We start from the raw sequence: 22,740 nt of genomic DNA, 5'->3' as shown, positions 1-22,740 counted from the left end.
TTCGAATTTGTTTAAGGTTTTGCTTTTTGTTGTTCGTTTGATCATGTTTGATTTTGTATTGTTTGATTATCAGTTTAAATTTGGTTTGATTACCGGTGACATGATTGATCTTGACTTGTGGTGGTTGTCGTAGGTGACTGGTTGTAGTGGTCGGAGGAGAATTGATTGGTGATGGTCATTAGATCTAATAATATGGAAGAAAGAATAATAAAATTAAAAATAATAATCAACAAGAACAACATATTTATTTCATATCTAACAATGATGAAACATGCAATGTTAAAACTTATTAGAGAGACCCGAAAAAAAATGAAACTAATAGATTGGGCCAAACCACATGGACAATTCGAATAATCAACGCTATATCTTTTATATCAAACAAAACATTTTTGTTCTGTTTTTTATCCTTTTAACAATAGATAGTCAATATTTATGCATTTTAAAGCTAGGAATATAATTATGATAATTTCTTTTAAGAATATATATTTAATATTAATCTTATTTTGATTCTATCGCAGAGATCATGATAGATCGTGATGTAATTTATTTTATTTATTAGTATTCATTTCTAAAAGTTTTAGTTAAGATATGTAGTTTGAGACTTTGAGCAGTGCAAAAACTAAAAAATATAATGCAAGAAAAGAGTGAAATGAAAATATCTGTAAAAAAAGTGACTGCCTTCTCAAACATATTTAAATGCATACAAGCTTTTATACTTTTCCTATTGGATGCAGCTCAATCGGTAAATCATGCACGAGACTTGTTTTGAAAATAGATAAGGCTATCCGGTATGGGGGCTGCGTCTTGGGCTGAGGTGACACCCTCTCCCACGCGTGAACACCGCCCCCAAGTCCGGTGGGCTGCGTGTGGCGTGAAGCGGAAGACGGATGAAGACGGACTATTTGATTGACCAATAAAATTCCGAACGTTACAGTCGACCGTTATATCCATTAACAAAAAAAAAACTTTTTTTTTTCAAATTTTCTATATATACATCCACTTTATTCACAATTTCTACTAAACCACACCCACATTTTTTCAAAACAAAAACACACATCAAACCAAAAAATGGATAATTTTCCACCTCCAATTATTTCGTCTTCCGATGATAACGATTCCAATGACGATTTTATTTTGTATACGGTGTTATCCGCGGCACGAGACGTGGTACGTGAAAGGGGCGAAAGTTCAAACGTCGACAAGAAGCATAGAAAATGGATCAACCGGGATCGAGAGGCGGCACATGAACTTTTGGTACGTGATTATTTTGTCGTTGATAGTTTATATATGATTTATCTAAATTCGAAGAACGTTTTCGTATTAGTAGAACTTTATTTTCACGTATAGCTAGAGATTTGGCATGTAATTATGAATTTTTTCAATTACGATGGGATGCTAGAGGTAAATGCGGTTTTACTACAATACAAACATGTACGACCACTTTTAGACAGTTGGGATATGATATAACCGCAGACGTATCAGATGAGTATCTGAAAATGTCTGAGAGGACGGGTGGAGAGTGTACATATTTATTTTGTGAGTATGTCATAGAGTTTTACCATGACATATACTTGCGACATCCGACTAAAAGCGATGTTGAACAGTTGTATGCCGCACATCAAGCGAAACATGGTTTTCCAGGGATGCTTGGTAGCATTGATTGTACACATTGGGAGTGGGAAAATTGTCCCAACGCGTGGCGTGGCCAGTTCACGCGAGGTGATCATGGGGTGTCGGTTGTTATTTTGGAGGCGGTGGTTTCAAATGACCTATGGTTTTGGCATGCATTATTTGGTATGGCCGGGTCAAACAATGACTTGAATGTGCTCCAATCGTCTTCGATATTTAACGATATTTTACAGGGCAAAGCACCCGAAATGCCATATGTTGTCAATGGAAATGAATACAAATATGAGTATTACCTAGGTGATGGGATATATCCAGTATACGCTACATTTGTCAAGTCATATACATTTCCGGCCGACGATAAACGGAAAATGTTCAAGTTAGCACAAGAATCTGTAAGGAAGAATGTAGAACGAGCGTTTGGAGTCCTCAAACAAAAGTGACACATAATCAAACATCTGGCACGAACATGGGACAGAGAAAAATTGAGGACGGTGTTGACTGCTTGTGTTATTTTACATAACATGATAATAGAAGAAGATGGTAGAGCTATTTGCTCATATACCACAAACGATATACTTAACCCACCCGCAGTAATACAAGTTCGCAGTCCGACATACTTCTCAAGGGTTTTGGAAATACAAAACCGTGAAACACATCACAATCTACGACATGATTTGACCGAATACATATGGGAACGACAATTTCAAGGGCAAAATGATTGTGAAGACGACGATGATGACGATGGTGACGATGGTGGCGATGAGGAGGATAACGATGGTGGCGACGAGGCGGATGATATCGGTGACGACAACGACGACGATTAGAATTTTTCTATGTTTTTTATGTTTTTTAATTTTTATTTTATTTAGACAATGTAATGTTATTTCTCTATGTTTTTTTTTATGTTTTTTAATTTTTATTTTATTTAGACAATGTAGTGTTTAATTTTACTAATTTAAGTTTTAAATTTCTATGTTTTAATTAATGAAATGTGCTCTTATTTTTTTATGCTTTAAAAAATTAATGTATATTATAAATTATGCTTTTTAATTAATATAATATTCAAAAAAATAAATAAAAATAAAAAATAAAAAAAAGAATTTGTGGAGTTGTAACCATTTCCAGTCTTTAGTGGGTTGGGTGTGAAACTAACATGGCGCATATGTAACAACATTTTTCTGGTGGGATGGGTGTAACTATTCCCCATAGTCTAAATCGTGACTCGTGAGTGATCTCGTCATCAAGTACTTTTAGAGGCGAGGGTGGTTCCATGGAGTGGTTAGGGTTGTCTTGAATCAAGCTTTTGCCTTGATAAACTTTATATTTTTTTTTCTTGAATGGCTAAGTTTTATATTATTAGTTATCCATAACCAAAATGTTTACAAATATAACAACAACAACAAAAAAAAAAAAGTTGAAAATTATATGTACAGTTTAATTTAATTTAGAAAAACTAAAAAAAAAAAAAAGAAAAAAAAAACCTCACGTAATTGGGTAAACCCACTACGGGGTATACGTCGACAGTTTACTCCGGAATGCTCTGTAGAGCAGGCCTCCACGGCCGTTGATTCGATTCAAATCCATCACTGACGTTCATCAACTTAGCAAGAATCTGCTCCACCGTTAGCCCCTGCACATCCGTCCTACCCAATAACTCCTCCAGTTGCTTCTTCGATATCTTAATCTTCACCTCCGTCGTCGCCGTTTTATCACCAAAGCTACCGCCGGAATAACTCTCTCCCTTCCGACTGTCACCACGGTCGCTGCCGGATAAATACATTGTTCCCGGTGCCGCCGCCGCGGTTGATCCCCAGACGCCGCCGTCGCGTTGAATGGCTGTCTGCTTTTTTATACAATTTCCCATTTAATTGGATATAGCAAAACAGGAGTTGTGTGCTGAATTTATAGGAGTGCGCAGAATGGCAAGTGGGATGAACGGTTGTCCTACGTGGCATACGAAGCTGCATGGATGGCAAGTGAGATAAAGACGTTGTTTCCACGTCAGCTCCACAGTGCTCCAGTTCCGTACCGGTTTAAGCGATTCGGCAGCCGGTTTGAGTTTCATCCGGTCGAAATCATACAGAACCCGAGTTTTTGGGTTATAAGTTCAACCGGTCCAGTCTTTTTCAAGAATGTGATGGCGGTTCAACGCCAGCGGAATTTGACTAGCATGCTGAGTACGAACCGTTGGAACTTGGAAAGTAAGAGCATATGGGACCGGTTTATTTTGTTTAAAAGTTTAGGCGGCTGAAAAGTGTTCACAGTATATGTGGATAACAATGATAACAATATGATAACATATAGAAAATAATACACATGGGTAAAACTTGTGAAAGATGTCAAAACGTCAAAAAAAGTGTAAAATTTCAGTGTTCAGAAATTATAAGAAACAAAACTTTGTGAAAAGAGATAAAAAAAATGTCACATCAAAAATAAGAGTTGTTTGATAACCTCTAAATAATATCATTTAGGATTTTTTTATAAATCGGTCAGTTCAACGGGTTTGATACAACAACTGAACGAATCAAAACTCTTTGAACTACCTTCCAAATGGTTAATGAACCTCTCATTATCTTAACCATTAAGAGGTTAGAATCATTAAAAACATTATACAGTTCAGTTTTATTCATATGTTATGTGTTAATAAACTTGTCCTTAATTTGGTTGCATTTATTTAACTTGAATACGTCGAATAATATATAAAATTACACTATGCATGATTTCTATTGGAAATTACCTTTTTCCTGTTTGGCCGTTTTATTTACGTGAGCAAAATAGTAACCAAATTTAACGAAAAGTAAAGTCAAAGTTTTACAATCATATTTTATTATACCTTTTCCACGATTCAATATTTCTCAGGCTAATGTGGTGCATGGAAACTAAAATATGTTATATGACGCATGCCATATTCATATTTCAATTATTATACTCTATAGTCTATATATAAATCATTTTTTATAATAGATTATAGTTTTTTAAGATACTTTGCACGACGTGTGTGTGAACGAGAATTGTGTATATACATTGATTGATTGTAGTTTTGAAGGTCTTGATCAAAATATTCCTGCCCAATAATTAACATATAATGAGATTTGTTTCCCTTTATCACTTTAAACATGGTGAAATTAATAATCATAGTTATGTTATAATACATCCATAATTTGGCATGGGATTATGGGAATATACGTTGGCATTTGTTTATCTATTTATGAGCATGCATAAATTGACTCAAGTATACAAAATCCGTTATCCATAGAACAATGATAGTGAAGTGTGAACAAAAGACGTATAAGACGTTTATAGATAGAAAACCGGCTTAGGACAATTGGGAATAATTTACAACATCAAGATGTGAGGCCTAAAAAAAAAATGAAATCAACAATTAATATTCCAAAACCTTCTTCAATCTCTAATGTATTTTTTTTCTTAATGGAGCATCAACATATTTAATCTCCAAGAGTGCACGGGATCATATATAAAATGGGCATAGATGGGGCGTCATATGCTTCATACATTGTACATTAAGAGTGGGTGTGATAGATCATTATTTATGTTGTGTTCTCTTTCTCCTATTTGTACCATATGCTTCATACATTGTACATTAAGAGTGGGTGGAATAGATAATTATTTATGTTGTGGACTATAAAGGATGGAAATGAAAGGAAATAAAAAAAATTGATATGACGCATAAGTGACAAGAGGGTTGGAAGATTTGAGGAAGATGGACCCCTTCCACCTCAATGTTTAGTTAATATTTATTATGTTCAAATCTCATAACATGACACCATAAGAGTATCTTTGTGTTATTGGGTTTGGTTTTAGGTAGGGGTGTTCAAAAATATCCGTATCCGAAATTCCGATCCGAAATTCTGAAATTCCGAATCCGAATTATCCGAAAAATCGGATATCCGAAATTTCGGATATCCAATTTTTCGGAATCGGAATTGGATAATGCTTTTAAGATTTTTCGGATAATTCGGATATCCGATATCCGAAAATTTTGGTTTTATTTTATACATTATTTGTTATTTTAGTCGCATATGTCTTATGATATGAATTTTAGTAACTAAAACATATTGATAACACCCTTAATTAAATACCTATATTACTTCATATGCCTTTCTAATTTAAAAATATGTATTTTTAACTTAAAAACTTCATATGTTTTTCAAATTTTAACAAAATTTCAATTTTTCGGATATCCGATTTGGTATCCGATTCCGTATCCGAAATTTCGGATATCCGAAATTTCGGATACGGAATCGGATACCAAAAATCAACTATCCGAAATTTCGGATATCGGAATTTTCGGATATCCGGTTATGAACACCCCTAGTTTTAGGTGGGGAAATGTAAGCCACATTTTATTGTTTTAACCTTATATCCTCTCATGACTAACTTTTAATTGAAACCATTATGACTCAAGCACTTGATCTCCCGTATGAAGAGGCTAATGTATTACCTAGTAGGCCACTAGGTACTTGGTTAATAAATAGCTTACAATGAGATTGTTTAACTTTGAATATCCGAATACTAAAAATTACAAATCAAAACAATGTGACAATGTCAAATGCCTAAAATTTATACACATGCATTTTCACACAAGCATAAATATTTGTATTAATTTTCTTGTGAGTATTTTTTTTATGGAGTAAATATGTAAAAATGTATTAGTTTTATAATTATTGCATTAAACTATAAATTAATGAATTAATAAATTTATTAAACTGTGAATATAATATTTCAGCTGACAATGCATGATTTTATATACATATTTGGTTTGAAATAAACGATGGTCCCAATGTTGACATAAATAATTGGTACTGACGTGTGGTAGTTGGTGCTGGTGGTAGAGTTTGGGTTTGACTCCCCTAAGTTAGTGAATTAGTGATATTATGATTGTATTAAATTGTGAATTTATGTACTAAACTATGAATTGTCTGTATTAAATTTTGTATTGTATAATTTTTATGTTAAAATATGAATCAATATATGAATGAAAATATTAGACTGTAAAAATTACAATTTTACCAACAAAAATCAGAATTTTAACATGTTTAACCCACTTTTGGGATAGTCCCAATATTTTGGTACCAACGTTCGTACCAAGATATGAAAGAATTGCTTGGCTGAAAATTATCGGTGTTCCATTTGAGTTTTGGGATGAAGAGAATTTCTCACTTATTGCAAGCAGGTTCGGCAAGGTTATAAATCCATTTGATTCAATCTCAAGTAGAAGGGACTATTCCATGGGGAAGGTTGGGATCCTTACAACAAGAAAAACATGGATCAATGAAGATGTTACGATCGAAGTCAGTAACACGAAATACAAAGTAGGTGTGGTTGAATACACGGATGATTGGTCACCATTCAAACCCGTCCCTTTTGATAAGGTAGAGGAATCAAATGATGAGGAAGAAGATTACGATGAGATTTCATAAACATCCATAGATGAAGAAGAAAACGAACGGGAAGAAGGTGAATTCCAACCTGAACAAACTCAGGCGTTCATGTCAAAGGAACCAACGATGGAAGCTCAGACCAATTTCGGCAAATCGGAACCGGCGCCGGTAAGCGACTGTCACGCTGATGAACCATCGGGCGCTACTATCGATCCTACAGTTAAAGTCGACGGTTCTCCCAAAGCATCGGAGTCGGTTGAAATCCCCGAGTTCATAGCCCCTGCATCACAGTCAACTACAGCTCCCATCGTTTCCTTCATGGAACCTAATTTATCTTTTGGGCCTGAGAAAAATCCTTTCTTTGGGTCAATTGAAAACTTGGTCCCTCTTGGATGTTTTGGGCCATTCCCAACAAATAACGACACTCCTACATACTCGTTTACGTCTCAATAGGCTAATAAGGATGAATTCACATTTGATTGTGATCCAATTGGTGGTAGTCCTAAGTCTAAAAAACGTAAGTGGGATAATGTGTGCATATGCACAAATCAAACCCCCTCGTTCCATTTTAATATGGGTTGCACACAAACAAACGTTGAACCCACTTTTGGGTCTCGGTTAAATCTAGACAATCTCACATCAGCTAGCATTGACTTGAATTTGAACATGAATTCAACCAATTTGAAACTAATGGACGTGCCTGAAACTAGTACATCGGGCTCCCACTCAAATGAAATCGAGCAAACAGTAGAGATTGGGGCCGCAAATCGGATTCCAAATTGATGTGAGCAATAGTATTCTTGCTGAGACGCTTGGAGTTACCGGTGAGCAACAAGGTATCCAATGAATTGCTTGTCCCTGAATGTAAAAGGCATTGGGGTGGATGTGAAAGTAAACTGGGTGAGGAAGCTAAGAAATTTTCACAAATCTAACTTCATAGGGCTTCAAGAAACACAATTGACTCATCATGAAAACTTAGACATAGCTGCTTTGTTGGGGAGATCAAGATTTTGATTATGAAGGTGTTGACTCAGACGAGAGATCTGGTGGGTTAGTCTTAATATGGAACATTAACTGCTTTCAGAAAAAAGAAGTAATAAAATCTAATCAGTTTATCATTATTGTTGGAACTTGGATTGGTATCCATGGTGATAGAATCCTTGCTAGTATTTATGGGCCACATGACATTGGTGATCAAAAAATCTTATGGAGGAAGCTGATCTCTATTAAAAGATCAAAACCAGGCAATTGGGTTTTATTTGGTGACTTCAATGCAGTTAGGAGGATGGATGAAAGATTCAACTCTATATTTTGCCCGGCGAGCGCATCCGCCTTTAACAAATTCATTCTAGACGCGGAGCTTAGAGACTTTAGCATGGGTGGTGAGAAATTCACATTTATGGCTCGAGTAGGTGCTAAACTTAGTAAACTGGACAGGTTCCTCGCGTGTGCAGACTTTCTTAATGCCTTTCCATCAACTGCCCGTGAACTGTTAGACCACAGCCCGATAACCTTGATATCCCATCACATAGACTTTGGACCACCTCCGTTTAAACTATTCAACTCGTGGATACTGAAGACTGGATTTGATAACACAGTTCATATGGCATGGGAAAGCTGCCAAACTCAGGTATCTAAAATGGGAGATAAAAAAATGGAAGAAGCAATCAGATAAGGCAGAAAATCAAGAAATACTACGAATCAAAGATCATGTTACACAACTCGAAATGTTGGCGGAATCTAGACAACTATCTGAGACTGAGCCGGCGTCACGTAGTCAAGGACTTCAAAGAATCCTAGAATTAGAAAAATTAGCGATACTTGACCTGAAACAGAAATCTCGAGTCAAATGGGCTGTGGAGGGAGACGAAAACACTAAGTTCTTTCATGGCTACATAAATGGAAAAAGCAGAAGGAACAAGATCAATGGGTTGATGGTAAATGGAAGATGGGCTACTTTTGTGGCCGAAGTCAAGGGTGAAGCTCTACGATTCTTCAAATATAAATTCACTGAGACTCACGTTTCAAGACCCAAGTTCACTAGTTCGTTCCTGAAATCAATCTCCATGATGGATGCTATTAAGTTAGAAGCACCATTTAGTCTTGATGAAGTAAAAGCTGAAGTATGGGTAGGGGTGGCAAATCGGGCAGTCGTTCCGTGTTTTTATCTAACACGACACGACATGAATTATTTTCCCTCAACCCGAACACGACATGAAACGATGTCGTGTTTGTTTTCGTTAACACGAACACGAAAAAAAAAATAAAAAAACACGAAAAAACCGATAACACGAAATAATTTACCAAAAAAAAATTCCATAATGTCATTCATAGTTCCTGCAAAAATTTTAAATTAAACATAATAAATACGCATTTAGTGACAGAAAATAACATAAAACGTCATAAAATATTGCTAAATGTCTTCAAGCTTGTGACTCCATTTCTTCATGTGTACCATTGGCATGGCTATCCAACTTCATAACATCTTTTGTAAGATATTGTAAACATAATTCTTCATCACCTACAAACAATATTAAAAACATTTTAAAAAATATTAAACACTTTATACAAATGTTTCAAGAAGAATACAAATTACCTTTAATCCCAAACAACCAATCTTTTGCACAAATTAGAGCTTCAACATTTTCATGTTTCAACGAACTCCGATATTGATCAAGAACACGACCACCATTACTAAATGCTGATTCAGATGCAACCGTGGAGACGGGGATGCTCAAAATATCTCGAGCCATGGAAGCAAGTTCCGGATAACGATATTGATGAGCTTTCCAAAAAGAAAGTACATTTATATCTTCAGTTACTTCACTTCTTGGTTCATCTAGATACATCTCTAATTGTGATTTTTGAGACAAAGCAAACTCCTTAGTTTCATACACTGTGAACTCCTATAAAAACAGAAAATTAATTAGTATAAATTAAAAAACTTATGAAATAAACTAATTAGAAAAAACAATTAATTACTAAAAGCAACTTCTTACTTGTAGCATTTCTCTCGTGCTTTTACTAAGTGTCTTGTCATCTTTCTTTTTGTAAACACTATTACTTGAATCACTTGTTGAAACGGTTGATGCTCTATAAGACATGGGTAATTCAATAACGTATTCACCAAATAGATCATGTAACTTCTCCCGAATACAATCATTATGCTCACGAAAACTGCTTCCATAGAGTTTTTTGTAAGTAAACTCAACATATTGCATTTTATAACGTTGATCCAAAACTGCAGCCATGGCCAAAATTGGACTATACTCGGACCAATATTTAGAGAACTTCTCATACATTTTGCAAGCCATTATCTTCATAAACGTATCCGAACTTTCTATTTCTTCTTTTAAAGTTCTTTCAACTGTGGATACCAAAGGAAAATATAAGTTTGTTGTGCAATACTTATTTCCAGAAAAAATGCATGTAACTTCATAAAATACTTCCAAAAATTTGAAAATCTTTTCTAATTTACCCCATTCTTCATTACTTGGACAATCTAAGTAATTAGAATCACTTAGTGCTAAACGGAAAAAAGCACGACGATAAAAAAGAGCACTTTCAATCATAAGAAAATTAGCATTCCATCTAGTTGGAACATCTTGTCGCAAGCCTTTTTTGGATTCAAATTAACCTGTTTCACACAATTCAGAAAGTTTCTTTTCCTTATTGAGGATCCCTTCACGTACTTGATAGATTCTCTAATTTTGACAATCCCTTCATCAATAGCCTTCAAGCCATCTTGCACAACTAAATTCAACACATGAGCACAACATTGAACATGAAAATAATCCCCATTACTACGAAGTGCACCTTCATTACATAATTGACCTTTTAGGAGATTGACAAAAGTATCATTACTTGCAGCATTATCTAATGTGATTGTAAACAACTTTTTATCAATCCCCCAATTTGTCAATAAAGTAGATATTGTTTCAGTTAAAGTGTTAAACACTAGCCGTTTATCCGCGCAAAGCGGCGGACGACAAATAGTTTGTTTTGACAATTAATTTATTTTCGATGCAGAATGATTATTTTCAATTTATTCATTAGTTTGTTTTAGTAAACATGTCATATTAAAAATAAAGAAAATTCATGAAATGACCAAATTATAGGGTGTTGAGTATTTATTTGGATGAAAAAAGATCTAGTTAAAATCTTGGAATAGAAGATTTATAGGAGTTTGTTTAAATTTTAATATTATTTTATTAGTGATTAGTTGTACAATTAGCTTAATGATTTGGACGTCTTAAAAAATATTATTATTTTATTCAATCTATTTTTAGAAATAGTGGGATTTGTTTTATAAGATAGTAAAGATACGCCATTATGTGGAGGTGGCATATATTGAAAGTTCAAAATTCTTTTTTGCAACTTCCACTCCTCATCAATAAAGTGAGAAGTAACACACAAGAAACCGTCTGTGTTAATAGAAGACCACAAATCAACAGTTAATGAAATCCGACGAGGAAGTAACTCAAACAATTTCTTGAATTTTCCTTTTTCTCTTTTAAACAAATTCAACACATCTTCTTTAGCAGTGTTTCTAGTAATTCTGGTAACTTTTTCATTTAAGTAACTAAAGATTTCTCTAATTCCCGTGTACTCTACAAACTTAAAGGGAAGGTCGTGCTTGACAATAGCTTCACTAATAAGTTCACGAAATCTTTCGGGTTTAAAAACTGTGGAATTTATTGAAATGGAACCACCTGATTTTGCAAAAATGAATTGTGTTATGTCACTGTTGTCCCTTCTTGGACACTTTGGAATGTGATTTCTTAAGCTACCTGTCCCATTTTTTGTTTCATAAATGTATCTTTTTTTGCACCTATCGCATTCAGCCCTTTCCCTACCATCTGTACCAATTGGAAGTCTGGTATAATACTTCCATACCTCGGACCACCTTTCCCTTTCCATTTTTACATGATCTTCTTCACCCTCTACTTTAACATCTACCTCCATAACATCAATGTGACAACCGTCAAATTCTGGTCAAGTCAAAGTCAAATAAAGTCAACAAGTCAAACCGGTCACCTCAGTTAACCCTTGTATACTAGGGTTTACGTTATGTAATTACTAAACAACTCGCTATTCTAATGAGAGATCATAGATGGAAAAAGTTCGTACATCTAGATTTCCTTAACCAAAAACTGCGGTAAGTAACGAACCAAACCGATAAAACAATGTTGCATACTCATTGGGAGTGTGTAAGATCCTTAAACATGGCTTAATGGGGCTTACAGACCTTGCATTGCGAAGCCGGACACTCATAAATGTCACACACGAAACCTCTCTCAATCGTTTTCACTCTATCTCTCTTTATCGAGAATCTCTCCCAAATCTCTCCAAGAATGAGGAATCTCTCCCAAATCTCTCCAAGAATGAGGAATCTCTCCCAAATCTCTCTTTGTATGAGAAATCTCTCCAAGAATGTGAAATCTCTCCCAAATCTCTCTTTGTATGAGAAATCTCTCCAAGAATGTGAAATCTCTCCCAAATCTCTCTTTGTATGAGAAATCTCTCCAAGAATGTGAAATCTCTCCTAAATCTCTCTTTGTATGAGATATCTCTCCAAGAATGTGAAATCTCTCCCAAATCTCTCTTTGTATGAGAAATCTCTCCAAGAATGTGAAATCTCTCCCAAATCTCTCTCTGTATGAGAAATCTCTCCAAGATTGTAAAATCTCTCCTAAAAATCTCTCTCAAAACCCCCTTTCGATTTATTTTGATCATTTGAGGGCATCCCGGTACTTGGCTTGATAAGGAATCACTCAAGGAAGGGAAAAACCTTGGAAAATAACCCTTTAGGACCGAAGCCTCCTCATAAGAGTCAAGTCCTCTTGGATCCGAGGCCACTTGAGCTGAGTCCGGACCCTCTTGGGTAGCCGCAACCATCCAGCCGCAGCCACCGAGCCGAAGCCCAGAGTCGCAGCCGTCAAGACCGCAGCCACGAAGCCGGAGCCACCGGACCCGGAACCAACCCCCCGCAGCGAGTTTGACTTCGGACCGCAGTTTCCTCACTTCGGATCCTCCTCAGCAACCGAGCCGCTCCGGTTCCAAGGCTGCTGATGACCGCAAACCCCCTCCTGACTTCGGATTTGCCAATTTTCTACCCGGGTTTCAACATTTTTAACGTTTTAAGCCCGTTTTTAATTATTTTAACGTGGAATTTTCTCAAAAAATCATATTTGAACATATAAGACCCTAAATATTCATAATTTAAACATATTTTTATAGAAATATTTATTTAAGAATAAAATCTAGTGGGTGAATAATTGAGGTGGAGTGTTGACTTTAGCTTAGTGTTAGACACAAGCAACCACCCCCATACCCACTCCATGGCTAACCCACACCTCTCCCCACCATACCTGGTCATTCAAGGGTACTTTCCCTATCAATTGACCAGCCATACTCTTAGTCAAAGGCTGAAAACCCACCCTCTCTCCTCACTCTCACTCATTTCTTTCATTTCCATCAAAGATCAAACACATCTTTTCTCTCAAATTCCCTCATACAATTTCGAGATTTCCATGTCATTTTTCAAGCTTTCCATTTTCATTTAGTAAGTATCATCACTCTCTTTATGGTTATTACATTCATTTTATTCAAATCATTGATTCCTTACACAAACTCTATCATTATTGTGTTAGATTTTTGGATCTTCAAAGCAATTCTTCAAGTGTTCTTGAGTTGAACACTTCACTTCTTCAACATTCACTCACTGAAATCATATAAGGTGAGTTCATACCTCTACATTTTCATGTTCTCTTAAGTTTTTAGGGGGGGGGGGGGGGGAATACAAGTTAAAACACCAAGAACATAACTAAACTTTTCTAACAGCTTTCATCAGAAAAGTTGGACTCCATTCACGCACTGTTTTGGACTACTTAAGCATTTTAGTTTTCAAAACTGTTTTAGTTGCAAGTAGTTCCAGTTCTTAGCTTTAAAATGACTACTTGCATCTCCATATGATTTTTCTACAATTTATGGTGATTTTTACAAAACTGACTATCATTTCAAACATCAATCCGGACCAGTCTGTAATTATGGACTTTTTCACACAAGGTGGAGGTCATTAAAATTTATAATAAAAATTATGAACAAAGTAGACTCATTTTCCAAACTCTCAGAATTTACGGATTCTGATTTGCACCTTTAATTATTTTTCTATGAATTTTCTAAAAACAGAATAGAAATGGTAATACTAGAAAAATGTTTTCAATTTCATTTACACCTTGTAACTTGTTGAGCAAGGTGTGTACCTTCATGTGATGATATGTTATTACCTTATATGTCATTTTGTCTTGTTATATAGACATACATCAGAAAACAAATGGATTCTTACCTTCATAAGTATGGTAAATATATAATTGGTATTGCAAGGCTATATCCATTGAAATACAAACATTGGTAAACTATGACAAGTATAGTTTATGCTCACTACCCCAACAAATATTTAATAAACTATAATAGGTATAGTTTAGGATTCATTTACATAACAAACACATTACTAAAGGTATTATACATACAAAAGGGTTACATACAAAACTATAATAAGTATAGTTAAGTCCATTATACCCCCCCCCCCCCCCCCAAACGAATACGCTAGTTATAATCGGTATAGTTATGACGTATATTCATTACAAACAAAGTGATAAACTATAATAGGTATAGTTTATGTTTCATCTACACCACGAACTTAATTACAAGAAGGGATCACCACCACTTTTGATAAGCTATAATATGCATAGTTCATGTTCACTGCCACTATCGCTATTTGATGAACTATGATATGTATAGTTTATATTCACCATCACCACCACTTTTGGTAAACTATAATATGCATAGTTCATGTTCACTAGTCACTATCACTATCCGATGAGCTATGATATGTATAGTTTATGTTCATAGCCACTATTACTATTTCGTACACTACACTAGGGTTTGGTTTCAGTTTTTGGATTTAAGACTACATTCAATCTAGCATTATTAGTTTTCAGCTATAATTTCTAAGTGTATATGCTAGAGTTATATAGAACCTAGTCGTGATTGGCTTAGAATTGGTTGTTCCGCCTTATTTCTTGTTCCTCGTTTGGTTGTGGGCCTAGGGCAGACCCATTACATTCGACGTTTTATCTAACTTTAATTTTATATAACTTATATACACAAGGAAATTATAGAAGGAATCTATAGGGAATTCTAGGATGCACTATTTCATAACATAGAAACTTACATTTCACATTTTGAGGAAAATATCGGATTTTCTGGAACAACTTAATTGCTTTTACAGGGAAAAAACAGTTTATTTCTCAATTAAAACTTTTATGAACTCACCAACCTTTGTGTTGACACTTTTTCAAACAACTTGTATTCTCAGGAAATTGCTAAACAGATAAATCAACTGCTTTCGAGGACGGGACTCTAAAGCGATACATTCAAACTTATTTTGTCATCATGATGTAATTGATTTTGAAACATGTAAACTTACTCTATGATGTAACTTTTTCAATTATATTGATGATGGTTGTGTTTGCTTTCTTCACTATTATGTTCGTTGTTATGATACTATACATGAAGTCATCCACCCCCGAACGTTTCCGCCGTTCTGGTTTGGGGGTGTGACACAATGTCATCAGCTTCTTCTTCAAGTTCAACATCTTGAAATAAAAAAGGAGGGTCTGTTTTCAGAAATTATATAATTTAGATGGGGAAAAGTTAAAAAAATAATGAAATACCTGAGGAGCTATAGCAGCAGAATGTGTATATGTTTTATCAAGCTTTGCCTTTTTCTTATTATGTGTTTTATCAAGCTTTGTCCTCTTCATGTCAATTTCTTATCAAGAAGACTAGAAGTATAAGTAAAATCAGGTATCTTAGAAGCAAATATAGTGTAATATAAGAAGCAAATATGGAGTAATATAAGAAGTAATCAAGAGAAAAGATGTATACAGTTTCTCCTTATCGCAAAATCAATCAAGAATTATCAATCCAACAATCAAGAAATTAACGCCACATGAAAAAAATTACCTTTCTTGCGTCGATTGTGGTTTAGATTTGAGAACCAATAAAGCAAGTATATGAGTCGATTGCGATTGTCTAAGCGACTGAACCAGAAGCGAAATGTGTTTAGTAAGCGGTTATGTTTGAGAAGCAAGAACAGGAAACGGCTAGAGCATTTGGGTTTTGCGATTGCCGATTGTCGACTTGTGGTTGAGAGATGGTAGTTTAAAAACCAATAATGAACTGGAGAATCCTTTAATCGAATCGATTGAGTATGGTTTGCAAATAACACCGCCATCAATGGTTTATGGTTCATTGGTTCTACTGAGTATTGAGAATGGGGAAATGGAAAACGCCGATTAGAATTTCTAAGAGTTTGTTGGGTTTTCAAAGAAGCCAATGGAAAGGCCTAGCCTAGGTCTTGAATCCTTTATTGTTTAATTAGTTTAATGCATAAATTTAAATACCTATTATTATTTTTTATTAAATACCTATTATTCAATAGTGTAAAATGAAATTATCGTTTTATTATCGTTTTATAGTCGTGTTTCATTTCGTTTTAATACCGTGTTATAGTCGTGTTGTTATCGTTTCTAATTTCAAACACGAACACGACACGACACGACGTCGTTTTTTTAAACAACACGAACACGAATTCGAATTTCGATTTTGTCCCAATTTCGTTTCGTGTCGTGTCGTGTCGACTTTTGCCACCCCTAAGTATGGGCATGTGGTGGTGAGAAAGCACCTGGACCTGATGGATTTGCATTTAAATTCATCAAAACGTACTGGGATACTCTGAAGTGTGATGTGATGAACTTTGTTTTTCACTTCGACAAATTTGGAACCATTGCCAGGGGGTGCAATTTGTCATTCATATCACTTGTAACCAAGGTAAAAGACCCTTCCTCTCTATCCGACTTCCGACCTATTAGCCTCATTGGTTGCATGTACAAAATTATTTCGAAGTTCTTAGCTACACGACTCAAAACGTTCATAGGCATGGTCATTGTCGATGTCCAGTTTGCATATGTTGAAGGTAGGAACATTCTTGATGGTCCGTTGGTGATCAATGAGCTATATTCATGGGCTAAGAGAGTGAAAAAGAAAATTCTGCTTTTCAAGGTGGACTTTGAAAAAGCATTTGACTCAATAAACTAAGGTTATCTTGATTCTATTCTCGAACAAATGGGTTTTGGAAATAAATGGAGGATTTGGATTCGTGGATGTTTACAATCTTCTCGTGCCTCGGTTATCATCAACGGTTCTCCGACTGATGAGTTTGAGATCTCAAAAGGTGTTCGTCAATGTGATCCTCTTTCCCCATTCCTATTCATCATTACAATGGAAGGACTCAATGTGGCTTTAATGGAGGCTAGAGACAAAGGGATATTTAATGGCGTTCAATTACCCAATAATGGGCCCATTCTCACCCATATGTTTTACATTGATGATGCATTGGTTGCGGGTGAGTGGTCTAGATCCAATCTCAAAAACTTGGCTCGGATCTTAAGGTGTTTTCATGCTGCTTCCGGATTAATGGTAAATTTTCACAAATCAAGAGTATTTGGAATTGGTGCTTCTGCAAATGAAACCTTGAATTGGGCCAGCATCCTCGGTTGTGAAGTGGGTCCCTTTCCCTTTACGTATCTCGGAGTACACGTGGGAGGAAATATGAATCTTATAAAAAATTGGAAACCGATCATCGATAAATTTTTAGCCAAACTGTCCTCTTGGAAGTCTAGAACTTTGCAATTGGTGGGAGATTGACACTGATCACTTCGGTGCTAGGAAATTTACCCACTTATTGCTTTTCCTTATTCAGGGCACCCATCGCTATCACAGAGACATTGGAACGAATACGAAGAAAGTTTTTGTGGGGGGGAATAGAAGACAAAAAGAAGATCCATTGGGTTTCATGGGATAAAGTCATTACTCCAAAATTAGATGGTGGATTGGGTGTAGGGTCAATTAGAGCATTAAACATTGACTTAATGGTTAAGTGGTGGTGGTGTTTGAAAGTTGATGGAGACGCACTATGGGGTAGGGTCATAAAAAGCATCCATAATCTAAATGATAAACCTCATAATTACATGGCTAATAGAAAGATCAATGGGGTATGGAACAACATTGTGGGGACAAAAAAGGACCTACAAAAAAATGGGGTTGAAATCGATGACATATTCAAACTAAAAGTTAAATCTGGTGTCAATACCTTATTCTGGATAGACAAATGGATTGGTTCGACGGCGTTAAAAATCAAATATCCTTTTTTCTATGCTCTTGATACTAGGAAAAAATATACAGTAGCTGACAGATTTTTTGAGGGCTTTTTTGCAGGTAATTGGTGGTCATGTCCTCACAACGCGGGTCTAACTTCAGAGCTCGATAACCTCCAGAACCATCTATCTTCAGTACAACTGGTCAATGGAGCTGACACTTGGGAATCCTCCTTGGATAAAGATGGAGCTTTCAAAGTATGTGATCTAAGGTGGAAAGTTGATGGTCAATCTGGAATAACTCAAAATATTCCCATAATCAAATGGAGTAAGGAAGCCCTAATCAAGGTTAACTGCTTCTTGTGGCGAGCAATTCAACATAGGATTGCTTCAATGATGGGTCTCAGAGCTAGAGGCATTGAGACTCAAACTACTATGTGCGGTGCATGCATAAACGAAGAAGAAGATGCTGATCATATTTTGGTAAGGTGTCCGTTTGCAAAATATGTGAGGGATAAATCTTCAATTGGTGCGGAATACAAAATCATTCATTCAATAGCATTAGCGAACTGCTCAGATTTGCTGCAAATTGGGGGAGGAGTCCTAAAATGAATGCTCGATTTCATACCATTTGCTATGGTCTAGTTTGGAATCTATGGAAATATCGTAACGATCGGATGTTCAATCAGATGTTCATTAGTCTTTCGTATGGTGCTGAGCAAATCAAATCAATTCTATATATGTGGGTTAAATATAGGGGTAAAGGTGGTATTTGTTCATGGGCAGAATGGTCATCATCGACTTTTTGTATTTGATAACTTTTATACTATGTTTTTGTTGTTTGTCTTCTTCCCCTTGATAGTTACTTACTAGTCGGGGGTTTTTAATTTTTAATAATATTTGCCGTTTCCAATATATATATATATATATATATATATATATATATATATATATATATATATATATATAAATTACCACTAACTTTATTTAATAAAATGATAATTTTTTCCATATTTTGTATTTAATGTTCAATTAAATGTTTAGTTGGTTAAGTAATAATGAGTGAGTATTTTGGTAAAAATATTATTCATTTTTAGAGGTGGATTATTATTTTAGGATAAAACAAAAAGGAAAAATGGACTATAATTTTGGGACGAAATGAGTATAATATTTAGCGATATAGTTACTTAATTTAGTTCTTTAATTTACAAATTCATAAAAAACATTTTTTTCTGGAATAAATAATTATGTCCACAAGTTTTTTTATATGATTTTATTAATAAGTCCACAAACCAATCAAAATAAATCTGAATTCAAACTCTATCAGTTGTCCTTGATTTAAGAAATATTAACTAGCCTGGATAAGTCGAACATGTCTATTAAAATTATGTTTAAGAAAAGCTTAAACAATTCGAAAATAGACAAACATATTCAATAATCAAGTTTTATTTGAAATTAACGATATAACATTCACACACATTCACACACAAATATATTAACGCTCAGTAAGAATAAACTCAAGCCTTTGTACGTCTTGTACTTATTTTTGTATTCGAATTCGAACTTAATAAAATTATACTCTAAGAAGCTTGAATTATTTAACAATATTCTAATAAATATCTTGTTATTAGTGAAATCTGGTGTTGTACGACAACTGATAAGTAAAAAAGTACAAAAAAAAAAAAACTGGCAAAAAGGGGCGTTCCGAGAATCGAACTCGGGACCTCTCGCACCCAAAGCGAGAATCATACCACTAGACCAAACGCCCTTAATGATTTTTATCTCTGAACTTTATTTAAGTATACAAATTCCTTCATTCATTTCTATACACATTAACTATTTAACACCAACAAAAATAATTGTTTAAATAGAAACCAAATTCTCCGTGTTTAAAGATTCATAAAGATTAAAACCCAAACTTAATTAAACTCAGAATCTTGAAAACATTCTTTCATACATTTTAATACATAAATTTCCTTATTAAAATTACATAAAATGTTAAAAATACTAAAGTGCAGCTATGCATTCGATTTCAATCCTGGCATCAAGTGGTAATGCCGCAACCTGATATGTTGATCTAGCTGGAGCTGGAGCAGGAAAATCTGCAATTCAAAAAAATAAAAATTATAAATTAATTATATCCATATAAATCGATAATATATAGTATCTTAAAACCAAATATCATTACTCACATTTAGCATAAATTTCATTAACTTTCTTGAAGTCCTTCAGATCAGCCAACCTGAAAATTAACCAGAAATTTTTCATTTTTTTTTTTTTGTATAAAATTCAATATCCTAACATAACTTTAACATACAAAAATATAAATCCGATTTACATGATTGTGGTTTTAACCACTGAGGAATAACTAGCTCCACTAGCTTTCAAAATCTCCCCCATATTCTTGAGAATCTGACAAATATAACAAAAGATTACACTAAAGACTAAATATAAGATAAATTCTACTTCCTTTAATCAATTTCTGATTTTTTTTTGTGTGTAAAAGAAATAACATAATCACCTGCTCTGTTTGTTCTTCTACACTGTCTGAAACAAACTTCCCTGTCTGCAAAAAGCAACAATAACATATGTAACAAACAAAAATTAATTATAGTTGCATAACTGAATTAGATATTTAAAGGTATTATAGAGCAAATGAATAAAGAAAATATATGTTTGTTATAAAACCTCGGGAATAAGACCAAGAACACCAGAAACAAAAAGTGTATTATTGGCTTTAATGGCTTGAGAATAAGGACCAAGTGCTGCTGGAGCCTTGTCTGTTTTAACAGCTTCCTTAATACCTATAATACACAATATAAACAAGAAATAACCAATAAAATCCTCTTTTTCACATTCTAGATTTCCTTAGGTTTTTTTTTTTTTTTTTTTTTTTTTTTTTTTTTTTTTTTTTTTTTGTAACAATCTGATGAGGTTGTTAACAAAATTAATCAATTAGCATCTGAAAAATCTAATGTTCTCAACAATTATGTTCTTCAAAGATACAAATAGCGTCTCAATTTATTGAAAATGTGGAGGTGACTATTTCTGTTGATTCTCCCAAATTGAGAGAGGAACACTTTGTAAACAATGACAATTCAACATTTTCGCAAAATTCGAAATCAATTCAAGGAGCACATGAACATCAATTGAATTATAGAAATACTTGAGATTTTAAACGGTTAAAGAAGAGAGATAACTCACTAGTGGCAGTAGAAATGCCGAGGCAAGCGAATGGAGTTGACCGGTTGGAGAAGGAAGTTAGAGAAGAACGCCAGAAGCTAGTGCCGGCAGCGGAGGCGCAACCTATACCTGCGATGATCGGAGCACGGTGGCGGAGTACACCGATGTCTATCGCCGGCATGTTAAACGACCTTGCTAGACCAGAAGCCATCCACGCCATTGTCTTTCTCTTTCTGCAAAATATTCTCGGAAGGTCCGAAAATGGATGTTATTTAGGAAAAGCAAAACGTTATTGGGCTTCTATTGGGTCGATTGTAACCATAAAGGAAAGGTTATACATATTTGTAACAATTTTCAAGTTCACAAAAGTTATTAAATGCTCATAAAAAATTCAATTTTTACAATATATTTGTTTTGTCTTAAATTAAACATCATGTTATCAATTTGTTATAATTCTTACTATTTAAACAGTCAATCCAATTGTGAGCTCAGCTAACATGATATTATATGATATCATATTCTGAATATCAAAATTATAAAAAATATAAAATATAATGCCTTTTTTGATAACAACATATAATTATTTTTGTGATATTTTTCAAATTATAGTAAAATTTTTAAAACGATTAAGATAATAAATGAATCTTAAATGATTTTGGTGTGATAGTTAAATTATAGTGATTTTTGTGAAATTTCGATGGATGGTCATGCTAATAAGTTAATTATGTTTTAAAGTAATCGAACTTTATTTGACAACTTAAAAATCAATAATGTGATTCTGGTTACGAAAGAGGATACTCAGCGGATAGCGGTTCAAAAAAAAGAACCGAAAACAAAATTGATAAGCGGTTCCAAAATTTTAGAAACATCGAATTAGATCCGCTTAAGGCAATTCCAGTTTCTAAAACGGGTATTATATTCTGTTGCTCACCACCTGCTACCAATATATAATTAAAATATTTATCATTGTTTTCATTACCCTTTCCTCTCTAATAAATGAAGGTTTTTTTTTTGCCACTTGTCAAATTCTAAAGAGTTTTGCTACATGTAATTTTGTGAGAGTTTTAGAATTATTATTTTCCACTTGTCATTTTTTGAGAATTTTCATTTTTTAAAATAAAATTTCATATAAGAAAAGAGAATCATTCTATTAATTTGATAATAAAGTCTCATAAATGCTCTAAAAAAGATTTGATTTTTTTTTCTATAAATGCTTGAAAAGATTACATTATGATATGTAAAAATATTATTTTATAAAATATTTAATATTTAAATATTAATATTAAATTTTTATTTTTAATAAA

The 22,740-nt window shown here is 34.2% G+C and overlaps 3 protein-coding genes and 1 non-coding gene across 4 annotated transcripts; 1 reads left to right on the top strand and 3 right to left on the bottom strand.

Moving 5' to 3' along the window:
* The first annotated feature begins 1,068 nt into the window (after nt 1–1,068).
* Nucleotides 1,069–2,069, top strand: LOC145076247 (uncharacterized). The gene is made up of 2 exons (XM_079022193.1): nt 1,069–1,254; nt 1,452–2,069. Exons 1-2 carry the CDS (start codon nt 1,069–1,071, stop codon nt 2,067–2,069), a joined length of 804 nt encoding a protein of 267 aa, XP_078878319.1.
* Nucleotides 2,070–9,454: 7,385 nt separating this feature from the next.
* LOC145076246 (zinc finger BED domain-containing protein RICESLEEPER 2-like) lies at nt 9,455–11,996 on the bottom strand. The gene is made up of 6 exons (XM_079022192.1): nt 11,358–11,996; nt 10,724–10,926; nt 10,510–10,622; nt 10,031–10,398; nt 9,628–9,937; nt 9,455–9,552 (listed from the first exon to the last, which is right to left on the bottom strand). The coding sequence occupies exons 1-6, from the start codon at nt 11,994–11,996 to the stop codon at nt 9,455–9,457; spliced, it is 1,731 nt and encodes a 576-aa protein (XP_078878318.1).
* Nucleotides 11,997–19,949: 7,953 nt separating this feature from the next.
* On the bottom strand, nt 19,950–20,021 carry TRNAP-UGG (transfer RNA proline (anticodon UGG)). Its single transcript has one exon. It is a non-coding gene; the product is annotated as a tRNA-Pro (tRNA).
* A 134-nt stretch (nt 20,022–20,155) lies between these two features.
* Nucleotides 20,156–21,705, bottom strand: LOC145076894 (endoribonuclease L-PSP family protein). Its single transcript, XM_079022693.1, has 6 exons — nt 21,458–21,705; nt 20,942–21,057; nt 20,775–20,819; nt 20,592–20,665; nt 20,446–20,495; nt 20,156–20,355 (listed from the first exon to the last, which is right to left on the bottom strand). Exons 1-6 carry the CDS (start codon nt 21,654–21,656, stop codon nt 20,261–20,263), a joined length of 579 nt encoding a protein of 192 aa, XP_078878819.1. The 5' UTR covers nt 21,657–21,705; the 3' UTR covers nt 20,156–20,260.
* Between the last annotated feature and the right edge of the window lie 1,035 nt (nt 21,706–22,740).

The sequence above is a fragment of the Lactuca serriola genome, chromosome 9, assembly GCF_051521515.1.
Source record: "Lactuca serriola cultivar US96UC23 chromosome 9, Lser_US96UC23_V15, whole genome shotgun sequence".
NCBI lineage: Eukaryota > Viridiplantae > Streptophyta > Magnoliopsida > Asterales > Asteraceae > Lactuca > Lactuca serriola.
The sequence above is the reverse complement of the archived record's forward strand: the minus strand, read 5'-3'. Positions and strand labels throughout refer to the sequence as shown.

Excerpts from the sequence above, each read along its gene's own strand:
- LOC145076246 (XM_079022192.1), bottom strand. The coding sequence starts at position 11,996 with ATGGAGGTAGATGTTAAAGTAGAGGGTGAAGAAGATCATGTAAAAATG. Across the intron at positions 10,927-11,357 it reads TGCCACCTCCACATAATGGC|TTGTTTACAATCACATTAGA; the intron begins GTATCTTTACTA and ends ATTGATAAAAAG. Across the intron at positions 9,553-9,627 it reads TTGGTTGTTTGGGATTAAAG|GTGATGAAGAATTATGTTTA; the intron begins GTAATTTGTATT and ends TATTGTTTGTAG.
- LOC145076247 (XM_079022193.1), top strand. The coding sequence starts at position 1,069 with ATGGATAATTTTCCACCTCCAATTATTTCGTCTTCCGATGATAACGAT. Across the intron at positions 1,255-1,451 it reads AGGCGGCACATGAACTTTTG|TTGGGATATGATATAACCGC; the intron begins GTACGTGATTAT and ends ACTTTTAGACAG.
- LOC145076894 (XM_079022693.1), bottom strand. The coding sequence starts at position 21,656 with ATGGCGTGGATGGCTTCTGGTCTAGCAAGGTCGTTTAACATGCCGGCG. Across the intron at positions 20,666-20,774 it reads TAGAAGAACAAACAGAGCAG|ATTCTCAAGAATATGGGGGA; the intron begins GTGATTATGTTA and ends TATATTTGTCAG. Across the intron at positions 20,356-20,445 it reads TAATGAAATTTATGCTAAAT|ATTTTCCTGCTCCAGCTCCA; the intron begins GTGAGTAATGAT and ends TTTGAATTGCAG.